Source organism: Leptonychotes weddellii, chromosome 7, assembly GCF_054177405.1.
Source record: "Leptonychotes weddellii isolate Sample4059 chromosome 7, ASM5417740v2, whole genome shotgun sequence".
Classification (NCBI taxonomy): Eukaryota; Metazoa; Chordata; class Mammalia; order Carnivora; family Phocidae; genus Leptonychotes; species Leptonychotes weddellii.
In genome coordinates, this window is record NC_138375.1 from 116,248,856 (window position 1) to 116,268,391 (window position 19,536).

General features: G+C 41.2%; 1 protein-coding gene across 1 annotated transcript in view; it reads right to left on the bottom strand.

Moving 5' to 3' along the window:
* The window catches only part of HSPA4 (heat shock protein family A (Hsp70) member 4), a 48,483-nt gene extending 41,060 nt beyond the window's left edge, over positions 1-7,423 (bottom strand). The window contains exon 1 of the mRNA XM_006734670.3: positions 7,027-7,423. Coding sequence (XP_006734733.1) covers positions 7,027-7,133 — 107 coding nt within the window. The 5' untranslated portion in view covers positions 7,134-7,423. The remainder of the gene's footprint in view (positions 1-7,026) is intronic.
* Between the last annotated feature and the right edge of the window lie 12,113 nt (positions 7,424-19,536).

The window sequence follows — 19,536 nt, forward strand, 5'->3', positions numbered from 1 at the left end:
TCTCAAGCTATCCATTAAAACCTAGTCAGTCATCTTCAAAATCATCTACCCATGAGGAATAAAAAGTCCTACTTCCATTCACAAAGAACTGAATGAGGGTCAACATGTCAAACAGCACAAAATGAAGGGTTTTTAAAAATAAAAGCTTACACAAAGAAACCTAACATTTAAATGTGAAGAAAGGCCAAAAGATGAAGTCAAATATTAGAGCCCGTTTTAGAACCTAGTCCAGTGCTTTCTAGTTAGTATAAGCTCTATGCAAAAAATTAGAAAACAGGAAGTATGACAAAGGAAAGAAACATTTGTAATTCCACAACCACCACCCCCACCATGGATGGCCACCATTAGCATTTAAGTAAATACTCCTATGCAATTCTAATAAATACAATAAATCCTAAAAAAAAAATAATAAGCTAAATACCCTCAATTCAGTTTGTCTCTCCTCAACATACGATCTGAAAAATCTAGAGAGGCTGAATTATTCCACTAGGATTTTTACATGGAACAAGGATGGAACAAGATATTAAAAAGAAACTTACCTACTACTCCCCACTCACCAGCAACTTCCAAAATTTGCACATAGCATGCATCCAATCGTTATCTATGGCAGGAAGCCTCTCTTCAACCAAGCAGGTCCAGCTCCCATATGCTGGGCAGTGTGCTTAGCAACCTACACTTGATTTTCCCAAATACTCAGAGAAAAGAACTATTACTGTCCAATTTTATAAATGAAAATCTGATTCAAGTCAAGTTAATGCATCCAGAAACATAACTGGTAAATATAAGCATCCAAGATTCAAAATCAGGACTACTGGACTCCAAATCCCATATATACCTATTTTTGTACTGCCTGGCAAACCAATTAGATTCATTCCTACTTCTATACCTTCACTTAGACCATCCCAAACTTTTCATCCATGTATTTTAATCCTATGTGCTCAAGTCCCACCCCTGCCTTTCCTCGTCACTCCACCCCCCCCAGATGTAACCTCTCCTCTGCACTGACACTTTAAGTCTGTACTTAATAACCCATCCATGATTGTTCTTATTCTGTTTACCACTACTTTATATCATTCATATTTCTAAATAGAATGGTTACATCTCTAGAAAGCAGGAATCTTTATCTTACACTTCCTCTCTATGCCACACAATTCCAAGTCAATGCTGCTAAAAACAGACACTTGCTAACTGACTGGCATTACTTGTCCTCCACTCCCAAATACAGGTTGGTATTACAGGAAGTTAATTCAAATTAAGTTCAAGACTCCCCTGTTCTAATCGTTAAGCTGTAGAAATCATCATCTTTTTAGGCCAGAGAATAACACTGTTCTCCCTTTCATGGGTAAGAGATACTACTGACCAAATACTTATGCACATTCTAATGGGATGTTACGAACAGCTGCAATGAACACAGATCCTTAAAAGGCACAGTTTCATGTTTATAAGAATGTGTAGAACTGCTCTCGGGATATTTAGAACAGCTGCTGCTCTAATTCTCTTTCTTAACCTATATAAGAAAATGAGTTTATCAGAGAACCCACAATAATACTGAGACTATCAAATAAAAGATTTAAGCAAAACTGGCATGGAAAAGATTAGTCAGAGATATCCTCTTACTGCCTTAGCCCTGAACTAGAAAGTACCCCAAAAAACTGACATCAAACAGACCGAACAACTCACACTTAATGATACACAGTTCCTAAAGCACAGCAAATTCTCCAATCAATAAGATTTACATATTTTTTTAAACATTTTATTTATTTATTTGACAGAGAGAGAGAGCGCACAAGTAGGCAGAGCAGCAGGCAGAGGGGGAAGGAGAAGCAGACTCCCCGCGGAGCAGGGAACCCAACGCGGGACTTGATCCCAGGACCCCGGGATCATGACCCGAACTGAAGGCAGCCGCTTAACAGACTGAGCCACCCAGGGGCCCCAAGATTTGCATATTAAAAGCTATAAATTATGAACCCTTCAGGCAAAGTTCAATAATTTTATTTTTATTATCCCAACATACAGTCCATTAATGAGGAGGATTAATAAAAAAAAATTGTATTTTTTAGGTAGTAACAGCAATACTAGAAAATACTTGGGCAATATCTACTGTGTCCGGCTTTATCTTAAACACTTTATATGGTTCTAGCCCATTATAATCTTCACAATGCCCAGTGAATCACTTATCTTCCTGTTATAAATTAACCCCTTAAATTTGTATAAAGTATCCTGGCAACAATACTTTAAGAACATAGAGTTGACCCTTGAACAATACAGGTTCGAGATGTGTGGGTCCACTTATGCATGGATTTTTCAATACAAAACAGTAATATAAATGTATTTCCTCGGGGCGCCTGGGTGGCTCAGTCGTTTAGCGTCTGCCTTCAGCTCAGGTCATGATCCCAGGGTCCTGGGATGGAGCCCCGCATCAGGCTCCCTGCTCTGCCAGGAACCTGCTTCTCCCTCTCCCACTCCCACTCCCCCTGCTTGTGTTCCCTCTCTCTCTGTCAAATAAATAAATAAAATCTTTAAAAAAAAAATGTATTTCCTCTTATGATTTTAATAACATTTTTTCTCTAGCTTAAGAATACAGTACAGAATACATACACAGAATATGTATCAATCGACCATTTACATTATCAATAAGGCTTCTGGTCAACAGTAGGCTAGTAGTGGTTGAATTTTTTGGAGAGTCAAAAGTTTTTATACACAGGTTTTCAACCACACAGAAGTCAGTGCCCCTAACCCCCACACTGATATACAGGGTCAACTGTATATTCTTTGCCCTAGCAAATTCTCGTCTGGAACTCTATCCAACAGAAATAAAAATATTAACAAGTAAATCCAAGTGTAAAAGACTACTGTTCAATTAACTACTTGTAATTACAAAAGTTAGAAATAACCTGTTTGAAAAAAAAATGTTTCAGCCATAATAAAGAATATTACACATTTAAGAAGGTAGGTTCATTATTTACTGACTCTGAAAGAAGTCTAAAGTATATGTTAAAGAAAATTTACAGAATATAGTATGATCCTATTTGTTCAAACATACCCACCCCCCACAATGTATATTTGTAGAAGTCTGGAAAAAGGTACAGAAGCATACACAGCAAACAGCAAATTATGAGGACAAGAAACCTCAGCACTTTAGTGTTTTTATTGTTACAACAAACAAATATCTTGTTAAGTCAAGAAAAAAATGTTTTAATTTAGGAAACCCAATTAAGAACCTAATGACAAAGTTCCTGTCGATTAGTCCACAAATTTTGTATACAAGATTGTATTTTAGCTCTTAAATGATTCTAAGGAACTACTTTCATAACTTCTACAATTAGACATATGAAGGAAAATGGTGTAAGCAATTTGAACTTTAGTTAACAAATCAATTTTCCTTTTCTTTGAATCCAAAAGACTCAAGATCCTACTGCTGTACTTAGCTCTACACAACATGTAAACACATTTATTTCATAGGAATACTTTTCTTGCACAAGTTAGGTATCAGATGTTAATCTTCCAGTTAACCAAAAAGTATGTACTTTCAGCTTTCGCTCTCTCAAGGGCAGCTAATAGACAATTTCATCTCTTCAAATTCCTAATATACTGTTTTATTAGGACCTAAGTCCATGAAAATAGTAATATAAACAATTCACACACAGAAATTATTTAAATAATTCATTTCTACCCTATAAATTGTTCTTTTTGGAAAGTATGGCCCAATTCTTCAGTAATGTTTGGCACTCCATTAACATTTTCATTCCAAAGCTTTAAGGCTGTACCCTTTCTACTGTAATAATCCCACTAAAAATAGGTTTCTCATCTTATTCCAAAGCCTATGATCAAATTCGTCAACATGGATGCTCCTAAATTAAACCTCCAAAGTTTATCTCAAAGCCGCCCACACTTCCCTCCCCTGCTACTACACTAGTAGAGAACAACACCAACTCCCACATGGACTAAATACTGCCATAACCTAAGTAACACCCTGCTTCTTCTCTTCCCCTTCTCAGATAAATCCATTCTCCACGAAAAAAGATAAACCGTATTTTTAAAATTTACACTGGATCAACTCCCATTGCACCTAAATAAAAATCCTTAACATAATTTACAAAGTCCTGCTAACTCCTCTCCAATCCATCTCACACCATTCTTTCAAGTGGCTCAAGAGTAGTTATGATCTTCTCAGGCAGCCAAGTGTGCCAAGCTCTTCTGAATGCCTCACTCTTCCTCACTTGCTGTTCCTTCTGCCTTAACCAGCTCTTCCTTAGACCCACCCACCACCTCCATGTAAATTTCTACTCATCCTCCAGGTCTCAACTTAAATCGCACTTCTTTAAGAGCACCTTTCATCTCCACCGTACATCTAATTTAAATCAGTTCCCCGGCCATCGTATTCTGTACTATCCCATCTGGACCTTAACCAGTTAGTAATTACATGTTTGTTTAGCATCTGGCTTTTTTCCACTACCCATTCCATGATGGCAGGATCTTGCTTATTTGTTCAGAGTACCTCCAGCGCTTTGCACAATGGCTGGCGTACTGGAGGCACTCAGTAGTTGCTAAAATAAAGCAAGCCTGTATTTGGTGAAAAGTAAGAGTCTCTTCTGGGCAAGAGTCAACCGGATCCTCAAAAAGTAAATCCAAATACTGTTACAGCCACAATTTGAAATGAGATACTTCCATCACAGCCAACCCTCCAGAAACTAAATCTCATTTGCACTATGACACTAAAGCAAACCACCATCATAGTCTCTGTGTACCTGAAACAAAAATCCACTATTCCGTAACTACTATAAAAATCAACCTTTCCATTCCCATCTCCTACTTAGGAACTCCAAGAAAGAAATTTAAGCTAATCAAAATCATAGTTCAAAAATTACTTCAATGTGGGCGCCTGGGTGGCTCAGTTGGTTAAGCAACTGCCTTTGGCTCAGGTCATGATCCTGGAGTCCCTGGATCGAGTCCCGCATTGGGCTCCCTGCTCAGCAGGGAGTCTGCTTCTCCCTCTGACCCTCCTCCCTCTCATGCTCTCTGTCTCTCATTCTCTCTCTCTCTCAAATAAATAAAATAAAATCTTAAAAAAATTTAAAAAAAAGTAAACAAAAATTACTTCAATGTATGGTATCCCTAGAAGTTCCTGGAAAATATAAAACATGGAGAAAACATAAAATCCCTTAAAGTATTTAAATAGTACTGTCTTATCACAATTATGTAATGTATCTGGTCACCCATCACCTAGTCATTGAGGCAAATTTAATTCCAATTTGAAAAGATTAAACTTTTTTTTATGGAATTCACGGTAAAACTGTTGTCTAAAAAAAATAAAAGGAACATTAACAGAAAGAAAAGACAGGAACACTGTTAGTTCCAATATTGGGAATTCTCTTCCCTTTGGATGGAAATTATGTTCAAATCTAGGCGGGAAAAGGACCAAAAGTTAAATGCCTGACTCAGTGCACCACCCTTTTTGACTTCTTGGGAAAGACTATCTTTACAAATGAAGAAAACTTGAATCTGGAGAGGAAAGACGATATCAAATGGAAAATTAATGCTTAAATACTCAAAACAAACTTCAATGATTAAAAAAAGCTCAGTATACAATACCTTCTCTGGAATTACAAATTAGAACATAAAACCCACTATTAAAAACTATAAATATAGGGGGGACTGGGTGTGACAGCTAATGAGTACAGGATTTCTTTTGGACTGAGGAAAATGTTTTTAAATTGATTGTGGGGCATAGTTGCAGCTTTGTGACTACACTAAGAACAATCGAACTCTACGATTTAAATGGGTTAACTGTACATTCTGTGAATTCTCTCTCAGTGAAACTATAAGCTAATTGAGAAAGGGACATCAAACCACGTTTTAGGATCTGAGATGGATTTTCAGGGAAGCACCTGGTCTAGGTCTAAAACAAGGGGCAGAAATTTTACAAGTGGAAGGGAAATGTTTTGAGTCTCTGGGCAGCAAAGATCACTGGAGGGAGCAATCTCGTTTGGCTACCCAACTGCAGGAAGGGTGACCAAAGTTAGGGGGAAGAAATGGGCCTTGGAACAGAAGCCCTTGAAGAGCCACGTGTCAAATAATAAGAGAACCTAGAAAATAATAAGCTTCTTAAAAGATTTTGCCCCAAAAGAGGATAATGGATTGAAAAGTACTTCTATAGTCAAAAGGAAGACTCTTTACCCAAGGAAAGACCTGAGTGAGTCATGATTTTTTAGAGCTCTGTCTATACTGGTCCCTTAACTTACTATAGGTTCTAGAAGTCAAAGTGAGCCCCTGAGTCATTCATTAACAATTGCGGCCAACACCCTGGTTGGAATGTATTAACTGAAAGTGGAACGCTGTTTGGTGTAGACGCGCAGAGAATGAAAGGAGAGAATGACCCAACATAGTTCAGCATACTGAAACGATGTGAAAAACCAACGTGAACGCAAACGTATCAAGACACTGACTTTATTAAGTACTTTTCTGGTAGCTGTGCCTTCCATGCGGAGCCCGAGCCTCTGGTGCTCCGGCTCCCTCTCTTCCGGGTGCTGCCCCGCCCCCACTCACGTGGGATTCTGGCCGCTCCATCTTCAGACCGCCGGCAAACGCCAGAACCCATCTAATTCAACTAACTTTTATTAGGCGCCTACTGTGTGCAAAGCTCCGAACTCTGTGGTAGGCTGAAAAAACGGCAGTACGCCCTGGGTCTGGACTCTGCCCTCTAAAAGAACTCGGTCCACTATACATCCCAGGCCTGCCTTCCCTCCAGCTCCTACCCATGCCCTCCGCTGATACGAGTACCAGCTCAGAGCCTTCACTCAACCGGCAGGCCACTGGGAAAAGGCCTCGCCGCTGGCGCAGACCCTCACGGCGAGTCGCGGCCACTAGTGACCTGACACCCAGCGGGGGGTCCTTACCCACCGGACCCTCGGTTCGCAACCGAGGTGACTCCCCGGTTCGCGTTCCCCAAGCCGCGAGGGTCGCAAACCAGAGCAAGCGCTACCTCCCCACCCCCCCGTGCACGCGGCCGGACTGGCCCACACTCACGGCGTGCAGCGGTCGCTGTACTCATTAGCGATCGTCTCGATGCCGCCGGCGCGGGCCACAGCAACGTAGCAGCTCTGGAAGCCCAGGTCTATGCCCACCACCGACATGGCGCCGGCTACAGTTCGGGCTCGAGCCCAGGTCCGGCCGGCGAAACAGGACACGGACCCCGGCGGGGCTGGTGCGCAGAGTGCGGGCCGCGTGGACCGGGGGGCCGGGGCTAGCGGGGGACGTGAGGGAGTCCTCGCGGGAAGTCCCTGGGAAGGGAGCGGCAGCGAAGAGCGCTGCTCAGGCCGGCTCCGGCTCAGCGGCCGCAGATGGGGCACCGGTAGCGGGGGCGGAGAAGATCTCGAAAGATCTCGTCGCGACGAGAGTAAAGCTGTAGCGCTGCGAAGGAAAGGAATGTTCTCGCGAGACCCCGGCTCAGACGCCTTTCCCTCTGAGGTTCCGCCCCCAATTACGACAAGAGTACGTCACGTCCAGGCAAGAAAACCTCGGAAGGGACCCGGCGGCTGAAAGATGGTTGGGAGGCCAATTGAGCCTGCGCACAGAACCTGCTGCAGCGACTCCCCACGGCGGCAAAAAGCAGTGGGGCCCCTCCCCTTCCAGAAGAAAGTAGCCCAGCCGGCTGGAGGCAAAATACTGAAGAGGCGCCGTTGGCCTACTTCCGCCGGTTTTCTTTATCAAAGAAACTTCCGGTGATGGGACCTCTCGCGCCCCACTTTGTGTTGCGCTTCCAAAATGGAAGCGCAAGCTAATCTTCAAAGTCCAGAGAGCCCTCCCCTCTGGTCCCTAGAGTAGGTCCGCGGGTAGAGGACAAGGCCGCCCTTGGAATGTGGCCCTGAGGAGGGCCTTAGGTAGGGGCTCTCTCGAAGTCCAAGACAGCGCCCCCTCCGGCTGAGGGCAGGAATCCTCTCAGTCCCGCCGCCGTGGTTTTTTTTCACTCAGCCTTGCCTCACCGTTCTCTAAGCCGCTCGCGTCCTTAGAGGCGACGGAGGGGCCAACATGACTTAAACCTTGAAATCCCCAACACGTTCCAAGCACCTGTCCTGAGCTGAACGCAAGAGACACAGATGGATGACACGCTACCTAGTCGGTTCAGACCGGCCGGTAAGTGACAGGCTTACTCGAGGCTAATGAACCTTAAACTTTAGGGCCCCTCACTTCCGGAGTGTTCCAGGAGCAAGCAGGAAGCCAGCTTGCCATCGGAAAGCATCTTTACATAATAAGAATTTCTGATAAATTGAAGTGGTCTCAGTAGGGGGATCTCGATCTCCCAAGTCTCCAGTAATTTTTGTGATTTTTTTTTTGTCCTATATATTTATTTTGTGACTTTATTTTTTTAAGGGTATAAGTGTATAAGCTTCAACCCCCCCACACACCTGAATCCCACCGGTCACGAGGATAGCTAAAAAAGCGAAAGGAATCCCAGTTTACGCACAAAACGGGGGAGACGAGGAGGGCTTTCCAGAAAAGCAAAAGTCTGCTTTCAGGTTGTGAACAAAAAAAAAGGCAATAGAGAGCTAGTCTGAGTTGCTGAGAATTTCTGTATTGCTGGAACGTAGACTGAGTTAAAGATCTCTATCTCAAGGGTAGAACAATTGGATCATTTAATGAATGAGCTAAGAAGAAAGTGCATTTTCTCAAATCTGCATTCCTTCTCCACCCCCCCCCCCCCCACACATACCTCAATCTCCTGGAGCAATGCCCAAAGGCCAGATTGTTTGCCTTTACACTTGCAAATTACTACACAGTTGTTACATTTTGGCTAAACCAAACGTACTTTGTCTTCAAAAGCAAGTACTGAGTGCTACCTAGGGTAGGAGGTTGAGGGAGGTAGGTAATAGGAGTGGAGGCAGCAAGAAAAGGCCTTTGAACAAAGAGAACAGGAATGAACAGATACACTGCAACCCTGTTCACAGCATTATTGACAATAGCCAAAAGGTGAAAACAACCCAAATAATCACTGATGCATGAATGGATTTTTAACATGGTAAATGGTATATACATGCAATGGAATATTATTCAGCCTTAAGAAGGAACAAAACTCTTAACACATGTTACAACATGGATGAAAGAAGTCAGACATGAAAGGACAAATCTTGTATGATTCAATTTATATGAGGAAACTTTAGAGGACACTTTTAGCAACCAACTTGAACTATGGAAACCTGAATAAGGTAGAAGGGCCTGCAGTGACCCCCAACCCTCTGGCTGATACAAACAGGCCCATTAGGTGACCCACCTCAAAATAGCCATAAGCCTTAGCTGACCAATGGGTTACTTACACCCAGACACAGGTACCAAAAAAGGAAAAATCCATGTGTTCCCATACTCTCTCATGTTCCCTCTTTAACTACAACTCCCCAAGAACTGCCTTGGGGCAGAAAGTCTCTGTTTTGCTGTCCTGCCCACATTTCATTGTGGTGTTTTCAATTGAAAATTTCTATCTCCCTTGTTCTGCCTTGGGTGAATTCTTTCACCACGGGCCTCCACCCAATAGGGTTGCCCCACATTTGGTGGCCCCCATCCAATTGGGAGAGACACAGAAATCAGAATAGGCAAATTCATAGAGACAGAAAATAAGATAGTGGTTAGCAAGGGCTTGGGAGAAGGGGAATGAAGAGTTACTGTTTAAAGGGCACAAAGTTTAAGTTTAGGATGATGAAAAAGTTCTGGAGATGGATAGTACTGGTGATCACACAACAGTACAAATGTACTTAATGCCACTGATTTGTATACTTTAGGATGGTTAAAATAATAAATTTTATGTTATGTGTATTTTACCACAATAAAAAGTAAAAAAAAAAAAGGAAGATTTACCTTGACCTTCTTCTGTCTTATATTTGTTTCCTACCTAGGAGGATGTCAATGACACCAAGAACAGTATTGACCTTTGTGATGACAGAGAGTCCTGTGTCTGTCTGCTCTGCATTGTAAACACTGGGCAAACAGAGGCCAGGCTGCCATAGGCTGAAGTGACTTTACCTAAAATATCACTAGGTCTGGGGGCACCTGGGTGGTTCAGTCGGTTAAGAGTCTGACTTCAGCTCAGGTCATGACCTCGGGGTCGTGGGACAGAGCCCCATATCAGGCTTCCTGCTCAGCAGCAAGTCAGCCTGTCACCTTCCCTCTCCCTCTGCCCCTCCCCTCACTCATGCTCTCTTTCTCCTGCTTAAATAGGTAAATAAATAATCTTTAAAAATAAAATATCACTAGGTCTGGGTTATGGACTCTGTCTCTGCCTACCCTCTAGAATGTGGGAGACCTCCCCAGCCTTTAACTGAACTGGCAAAAAAGTACAACCCTATCTTTTTGTGTTCCACCATCATACCTACCTACCTTATTTGCCTTGGCTCTGCTTTCAGTTTAAAATACCATTGGCCCTATCAATCTTTTTAATGATTTGTCCTTCTCAAAATAAAACATAACATCAGTCACAGAGAGTACTCATCCTGCTATAAATAGTTTCCTGGATCATCAAACTTATAGCTCAAGAGGCTATTCTAGGATATTTAAGTAAATGAAGTCAGAAAAAGTTATTTAAGAATTCTGAAGAATCTAAAGTGACAAGTTTCCAAGAATCACAATTGTGAAGCAATGAAGTTGCCAGAATATTTCATGTTGAAGGCATCATGGTTGTAGCACAACTTCCTTTGATTCAGCAGAGCATCTTGAGAATTTTAGAAGGAGGAAGATGTTGCATGCCTTTCTCTGGTACAATGATTAAATTTAGTTCTAAGCAGTCAGGAAGGTGTTTGTTTTAAATATACAGTGTTAATAGACTGCTCACCATGAGACCAAAGGTTTCCGGTTGGGAATTCATAATCTTCCCTGCCAAGTAGCCAGTGGAATCCTGTCCTACACTCTGGAGCAGCTTCTGCAATTCTTTGCTTCAGGAGGAAGGTACAAGCTCTGATAATGGTATTTTTGGGCCTCCCTGATATCACACTGAATGGACTAAGCGCCCTTAACCCAGCCAGCACTCCTTTCTTAAACTCTAAAATTCTAGTAACTCAATAATGTAATTACCTCATCTCTAGATCCTACAGCATGTGCCAGACACTGTGCTGAGTGATTTGGATATCATAATTCAATTAATATTCATAGCAAACCCATTAGGTAGATATCATTTTCCAATTTTATAGATAAGAAAACAGACCTGGTGAGGTTAAGGAACTGGGTTCAAGGTCACACAGCTTTTAAAACTCCTGACTTCAACATCGGTCTCCTAAATCATACCACTCTTTTCTTTAAGTTCATGTTCTTTGTAAAGGGTCACTGAAGTGAATATGAAAACATAAAAGAGTAATACGAGTTAAAAAAAAAAAGAAAGAAAGAAAAGAATAAGAGGAATAATTCAACCAGTCATTCACTGTTGACATTGTGGAATACATTTCTCCCTTTCACTATTTTTATTACATACAATGTTTGAATTGGGTTATGCCTTTTTTTTTTAAAGATTTTATTTATTTATTTGAGAGAGAGAATGAGAAAGAGAGAGCACGAGAGGGGGAGGGTCAGAGGGAGAAACAGACTCCCTGCTGAGCAGGGAGCCCGATGCGGGACTTGATCCCGGGACTCCAGGACCATGACCTGAACGGAAGGCAGTCACTTAACCAACTGAGCCACCCAGGCGCCCCCTATGCCTTTTTTTTTATGTTATGTTAATCACCATACATTACATCATTAGTTTTTGATGTTGGGTTATAGCTTTTTAACATTAAGTTAAATCAACCTTTCCCAAACTGTGTTCCATGGGACAGTGTTCCATGAGATAATAGATTAATATTGCCATTTTATAGACACTGATAAGTCCTATAGAAAATCTGTTTAACTTTGTTTAATCATAAATTAAACATAAGAATAAACATAAGAAATACTGTTTAAGGAATAGGAGCGCACAATTAAGTCTCCTTTTTTCCTCAAGTTATTTTTCTAATCCTAATGCTCTTTTGATATAAAAACTATCATTACAAATCACTTGTAAGTCCAAATTGGCTGAAATTTTAGGGTCCTTCCTCATTCTATCAAACTGTCTGCTTAAATAGTAGTACCATGATCTCATTCTGAAGTCCTTCCCTAAATCCTCACTTTTTTGCCCTTATTTGGTCTGATTACAGTTATTTTATGTCTTGCAGTTCCATTATCAATCCCAGTCCTTTCCCTCTTTATAATTTTAAAGCGCTGGATGAACTTTGCACAGATTTCTTCAAGCCACACAAGCTGATATGATCATGAAAATTTAACCCCCTTATCTAGATCCCTTAATCAACGATCATTTTCCTGGCCTGACTCACAACCTCCTTACCCATTGGCTCAAGCCTCTCCTCAACCAGCCACAGACTCAACTCAGTCTTCTCCCACTTCTAGTAGCTGACGTTCCAGCTCCACCCCAATGTCCTGCCTGTGAAATTGTTCTGCCTAGAGCACAAACATGACTCTGACCTGCTTAACCCAACTCTGCTGGGGTTTGTCCTGTTCCTGAGCATTAGGGGACCCCCAGGGAGATATTTTGCCATAGGAACAGCTGCCATCCCATTTCTACAAATTATGGAATTTTCTTGACAAGATCTTTCATTTTAACTAACAAATTCATTAGGACTCAGTGTTATCCTATGCTGGTTGGTTTCCCTTCAGCCGAATACAACTCATTTCTCATGACAGAATGTTCTTTGCTTCTTGCTCTACGACTCAAAGAAAATGATTTTTAAAGGCCCTGTGGCCTCCGACAATAATTTACTCTTCAGATTTCCTGATTAAAGAGGAATCTGGAGCTTGGAGTGTGAATATTTGTAATCTGATTAAGAATCAGTGTTACTATGAACAGTGTTACTATGAACAAGCTCATGTGGCATCCTGCCCATACATTGCTTCATAACCAGAGGGGGACCATTTATTTTCATGTTGACATGTAGTTGATGTTCAAACGCAATGTGAGTTCAAACTCTAAATATATCACCGACGATTACAGTTTGCCACTGAATGCCAGCAGCGTAAGCCCTAACTCAGAGGAGGGTGACCACCATGTTTTCCCAGCAATGGCACAGGAATCCATCCTATGGTCAAAGGCGGCGGCAGCAGCAGCAACAAGCCCCAGCAAGAGTGGAGATGATCTGAGCTCACTAGAAGTACCCAAGTTTCTTTTCCAGACAAGACAAAGACAGGCCTGGGAAAGGTGATCAGAAGAAGCTTCCATAATGGAGATATTATGAAACAAAAAGCATGATAAGAACTTTGAGTATTCTTGAAAAGCTTTGAAAGAATAAGGTACTCAGCAGAGAATAGAAATGTGGTTAATGAGTCATTCTTCAAAACTGGATGACCAACCCTTTAAGAATACTATTTAGTCTATTAAATATGGATTATATTTTGTGACATTTCCACGAAAGGCAGAAGTTTACTTTTAAAGAAAGAGCAGTGGCTTAGGGCTTCTTCTCTAAAAGTGAAATGCCCTTCCAAAGTCGGGGGAACACAGTGACAACCTGGCATCTCTATGTAAATGGACAGGAAGTACAACCACATGATGGAGAGGAAGTTCATGAATGACTCCTCCACGCCCCCACCTTCCACCCTGGCAGGCAGACGTCTATCCATGCCTGTGTACACACACATACATACAATTCAGCATTTACTTTGATTGCTTGCGTTGAGTGTCTTTCTCTAGGATTTTCAATGGAAAATTTCTAAAGCTTGCAACACATTCTCACTGCAATATTTGAGAGTTGCTGCTACTTGTGAAGCAAGGCTAGCCACTTGCCCTTCCTCTGTGAAGAGTTCTCTTCACTGAAGGTGTGGTTGCTGGTAGCAGAACCATCCTGTCAAAACTGCAAGAAAGAACACAACATAATGAAGCAGTAATAATAACTCTGATACTTGTACCAGAAAAGACAAAGACAAACAGAAATAAAAGTCCAGAAACAAACCCAAGTTTGGGAATTTAGCATACAATACATGGCATTTTAAAGGAGTTATAGAGAAGGAGGTTTCCAGATATTAGCTAACCATCTGGGAAAAAATTTTAGATCCCTCCCTCAAACCATATACAAAAACATATTCCTGGTAAGTCAAATATTTAAAGGTTTATAAGTTAAATTTCAAAAATAAAACCATATAATTACCAGAGAAAAATGGTGATTATAAACATATACATATGGATCTATGCAAACACAGACATACAGTGAACTTTTATAAGCATAATATCAAAAGACAAAGACAGTAAAAGAAAAGATAGATAGAAAACAGAATGCAAAAAGGACCATAAACAAAATTAAGGGCAATAAATACAAAATTAAGAAATTTTACCCAAAATTTGGAGATAAGGCAAAAAGATTACTACTTGCTCTTTCAATATCATATTAAAACATTGTTTAATGAGCCTACCTAAGGGACCTATGATTCTCTAGGAAAAATGTAACTTTGTTCAACTTGCCATTTTCTGTTGATTAGGGCCCAGACTGTAAAATTAGACGTTAACTTCACAGAAGATTGATAAAGTGCAAATGGTGTTTGTATGGGAGAGATGCAAATGATTTCTGTCTCTGGTGGAAAAGATATTTCCAAAGACTATGCTTTTATTGCCTGCTAGAATAATAACAAGTTTTGTATTTAATTTAGCACTCTGACTTCAACATTCTTTCCTTCACTTCAGTCTCTTGAGTTCTTCAATGAATTAGCTTTAAGATCCCGCTGGTCCTCTCATTAATGAGTTACATAAATCACTGACACGTGTATGTTTTTAAATTTTTAAAAATCATACTTTGTCCAGGAAGTTAACCGTAGACTTGCCATATGATCCAGGAATTCAAAGCAAGGACTCAAACAGATACTTGTACAGCAACTTTTATAGCAGTATTATTCCAATAGCCCAAATGTGGAAACAAGCCACGTGTCCATCAACAGGTGAATGGATAAACAAAATAAAGGATACATATGCAATGGAATTTTATTCAGCCATAAAACAGGAATGAAATGCTGATACATGCTACAATATGAATAAACCTTAAAAACTGTATGCTAAGTGAAATAAGCCCAACACAAAAGGACAAATATTGTATGATTCCACCTATATGGGGCACCTAAAACAGGCAAATTCACAAAACATAAAATAGAGACAACCATGGGCTGTGGGGAGGAGCAAATCTAGAATTACTTTTTAATGGGTACAGAGTTTCTGTTTGGGACGGTGAGAAAGTTCTGGAAATCATTAATAGTGATAGTTGCACAGCATTAAGAATACACGTAATGCCATGCCATTGTACACTTAAAAATGGTTAAAATGGTAAGTTTTGTGTTATGTATATTTTACCACAATAAAAAAATGTATTCTTTGACAACTTTGCGAAGAAATTTTTTTTTTGGAAAGAAATATTCTTAATATATATGACATCAAAAAGGCAATATTCTTGATCTATACATAGTTGTCATAAGTCAATCAAAAAAAAATAGACCAAAGATTAGAAGACAAAATTCACTAAAGAATAAATACAAATGACAAATACATAATGCTCGATTTCACTTGGAATTTTAAAGAGTTAATTAAAACAATAATGTAATTCCATTTTCCCAAACCATATTGGAAAAAAATTACATTAGAAAGTACTGGCAAGGGGCGCCTGGGTGGCTCAGTTGTTAAGCATCTGCCTTCGGCTCAGGTCATGATACCAGTGTGGGATCGAGTTCTGCATCAGGCTCCTTGCTCCACGGGAAGCCTGCTTCTCCCTCTCCCACTCCCCCTGCTTGTGTTCCCTCTCTCGCTGTCTCTCTCTGTCAAATAAATAAATAAAATCTTAAAAAAAAAAGAAGAAGAAAATACTGGCAAAGGTATATGAGAAATTATAATGTGGTTCAGACTTCCCAGAGAGTATTTTGGGAAGTGTGTATACTCTGTGACAATAGTTGTACTTCAAAAAAGATACCCTTAAAAAAATGATAGGCAAGCATGCTTCCCATGGTTACACAAGAGAGGGAGGATAGTAGAGTGTTTAAGGTTCTGTGGCCCTACAACCTGGGCTTCAGTACCAGTTACACCATAATTGCTGGAGTGCCTTTAGGCAAGTTGCTTAATAGTCTCTAAGCCTCAGTTTCCTCACCTGAAAAATGGAGAAAATAACAGGACCTACCTCATAGGGTTGGAGATGTAATGATTAAATAGACAGTTAATATAAAATGTGCATTGCCTGACACATAGTGAGTTATCAAGAATTGTTACAGTGGTGCCTGCCTTGCTCAGTCGGAAGAGTATGTGACTCTTGATCTAGGGGTTGTAAGTTTGAGACCCAGGTTGGGTATAGAGATTACTTAAACATAAAATTTTTAAGAGAAAAAAAAGGAATATTAGAGATGGTTGTTATTGTTGTTGCTCTAACAGGATATTGCATGAGATTTTCCCCAGTTTTCCCAGAATTGGTGATTAGGGCCCATAGATAAGAATAAAAAAGTGCTCACTAATCCACACCTTTAAGAAAATTACCAGTAATTGGAACCAGCCAACTCCCTCAAGAGAGGAGGCAGAAACAGCCTAGGTATTTCTAGCCTCTTCCCCATCCCAACCAAACCAACCCTGCAGTCTCTGTAGAAGAAGTGGGAAGGAGTGAAAGGGAGATGAGGAATTGGCTTTGTGGAGAGAACAGAATTACTTCAAGGTAGAAGTGGAAGGTGCTGTCTCCCAGGGAAAGACAAGTGAGAGGGAGGCTCTTGTAAAGATTAGAGAGAGATACATGAAAGGAAGGGAGACCTCCAGTCTCTGCCCTAGTTGGCCATCTGCCAATTTCCTTCTCTGAACAAAGGAGGGACAAATATGGGGGGGGGAAGAGAGAGAGAAGAGAACTGGGGAGAGCTAACTATCAGAAGGAACCAGGGAAAAAAAAAAAAAAGAAGGAACCAGGAGAGGAAAGTAGTGTGTCGTGACACACTACAAGGATCCACTGCACATTGGAATAGGTGGCTGAACTTGGACTGTCTCACCAGACCCTACCCAAGAAGACCACTGGCTACAAGAGGGGACCCTTGCAACAAGAGGCAACAGTTGAGAAGGAATGGTCAAACCAGAGCTAAGATCTGCTCATCCGGGAACTGTTGAGTAGGACATGCCTCCAAGGACACCTATATTGGACACTTGCCACCCAGTAGGCATTAACATAGATGCTAATCAGCATAGACTAGAGAGGCAGGGACAGCCAACAAAGAGAGCATTAAAGACACACTCAGGCAAGTATGAAACCTTTTGAGTTGAGATTTCTCTGACTTTCAGCTAAAAGTATTTTCATATACTTCTCTCTCTGCAGAGCATATACTTAATGGCTGCCCTCAACTTGGAATGTACATGCTTCACGCCCAACCCTACATAGAGCTGAAAACTTGAGACCTTCAGTTCTTTCCTTTTTTAAGATCTTACTTTTAAGTAATCTCCACACCTAACATGGGACTCAAACTCACAACCTCAAAATCAAGAGTCACATGCTCCACTGACTGAGCCAGCCAGGTGCCCTATAGACATTCAGTTCTAATATAAAATTCCCAGGTAAAAGATCCTAATTGGTGCAGCGTGGATCAGCCAAGCTAGTTCAGTCAAGTATAACTGGGAATAAAGGGTCACTGATACCCAGCCTCAGAGGACTGTCATCATGAGCTAGAAAGACACCCCAAAAGATGTCTCACAGTGTTGATGTAGTGAAAGAAAATGTTGTGCTCCAGAATACTAGAAAGCTGAGGAATCCACATAGGCTTGAGTAGGCTTTGAAATAAACATTATATTGGGGGAGCATTTACTATTATATTGTGGGATGGGCATTTACTATTCCTCACTTTCTGGAGAGTTTTACAAGGTGATGTGTAGGGACTGTGGGTTCCTTTTGGAAGGGGCAGAGGGCTCTTGATCTGAGGTGAAGTAGGGGAGGTCAGTAATTGCCAGAGAGAGAAAGACAGAGAGTGGTCACTTCATCTACAATGTGACTACCTTCCACTGAAGCCCATAAATTTTTCGTGAGATGCTTGATGTGATGGGATTTCTGGTGGGTACCTGCAAGGGAGATGCAGCTTCATATATTCAGGTATGACCTGGGGCAGGAAAAGAGACAGAGAAGCTTAAGAGGAATCAAACCATCCAATATATAGAGTAATCTATGAATTACTCCAGAGCCTGGATATTGGAGCCAAGTTTATTAAGTTCTCTAAGGGCACTGAAGCCCTCAGAAACCACAGAGGAGAAAGGAAACCACAAAGATTTCACCAATAGCAGCCTGATTAAATCGCTTGTGACTAAATTAAGTCCAACTAACTATAAAGTGAAATCCTGATCCCTCACAGAATGGGGTTTCTCTGTATCCCTATCTGCAGTTGGGCAGGTGAAATAGAAAGGTGAAGCATTTCAAAACCCTTTAGTGTTTAGACTCTAGGACTTCCAGTCTATATTTGCTTCTTTGGGCACCAGCTGGTCCAAGGAGTCAAATTTCCCTGGGACCTTGTTATAGGGGGGCTGTTTTCTCCCCACACTGATTCATAAACCACGAGGCCTTAAAACTCTTAGGTGGTAGGAGCAGGGATATCTGTGATTTCCATCACAGTAAGCCCAATTTGGCCTTGAAGTAGAATGGGAAAGTGGCAAGTACCTTGAAAAAAATTGTCAAAACCAGAATGAGTAGCTTGCAATAACACTAAAGGCTCTTAATATTTGTGGTTTCCAGGGGCGTCTGGGTGGCTCAGTCGGTTAAACGGCTGCCTTCGGCTCAGGTCATGATCCCAGGGTCCTGGGATCGAGCCCCGCATCAGGCTCCCTGCTCAGCGGAGAGCCTGCTTCTCCCTCTCCCTCTGCCTGCCTCTCTGCCTACTTGTGCTCTCTATCTCTCTGTCAAATAAATAAATAAAATCTTTAAAAAAAAAAATATTTGTGGTTTCCATTTTACAGCATTGATTGGAAAGAGGGAGGGGCAATTTTTCTGAGGATGGAAACATCATGTGAGACTCCTCAGAGTGTTTCAAGTTCTAGGAAAAGAATTCTTGGTAATTTACCAATACTATTACTACAGTGCCACTATTTAATTTTGAACAAAGGTTTGTGTCTTCTTTGGCTTTAAGGAAAAATCCTCACATTTAGCTCCCTTGGAATTAAACTGACCGTTTGCCCGCTGAAGAACCATTTTCCTGGTCTCCCCACTATCCCTTCTCTTCACTACTCTGACCCAGGCTGAATCACTCAAAGAACCCCCTCCCCCTGGGCCACGAAGATTGACCCAGAGATAGGCAGATGAACATGGGACCAAGCACATGGCACTGTTCCAAAAATGTGTATCTTGCAGCTGGTGGGGAACTTTCTTACTCCCTCCTCCATTGTGACAATGTTGAACTTTACCTAAGCCCCATGTTCCTAGAAAACTGAGAAGGTTAAGAAATATCCTTGACCCTTTCATGTTCCAACTTTACTACAAAGAACCACTCTTCCTCATGTGACTTAGATAAGTCCCACAGATGACCCCCTTGTTTACCTGTGATAAGACCAGACAGAAACTCTCTGAA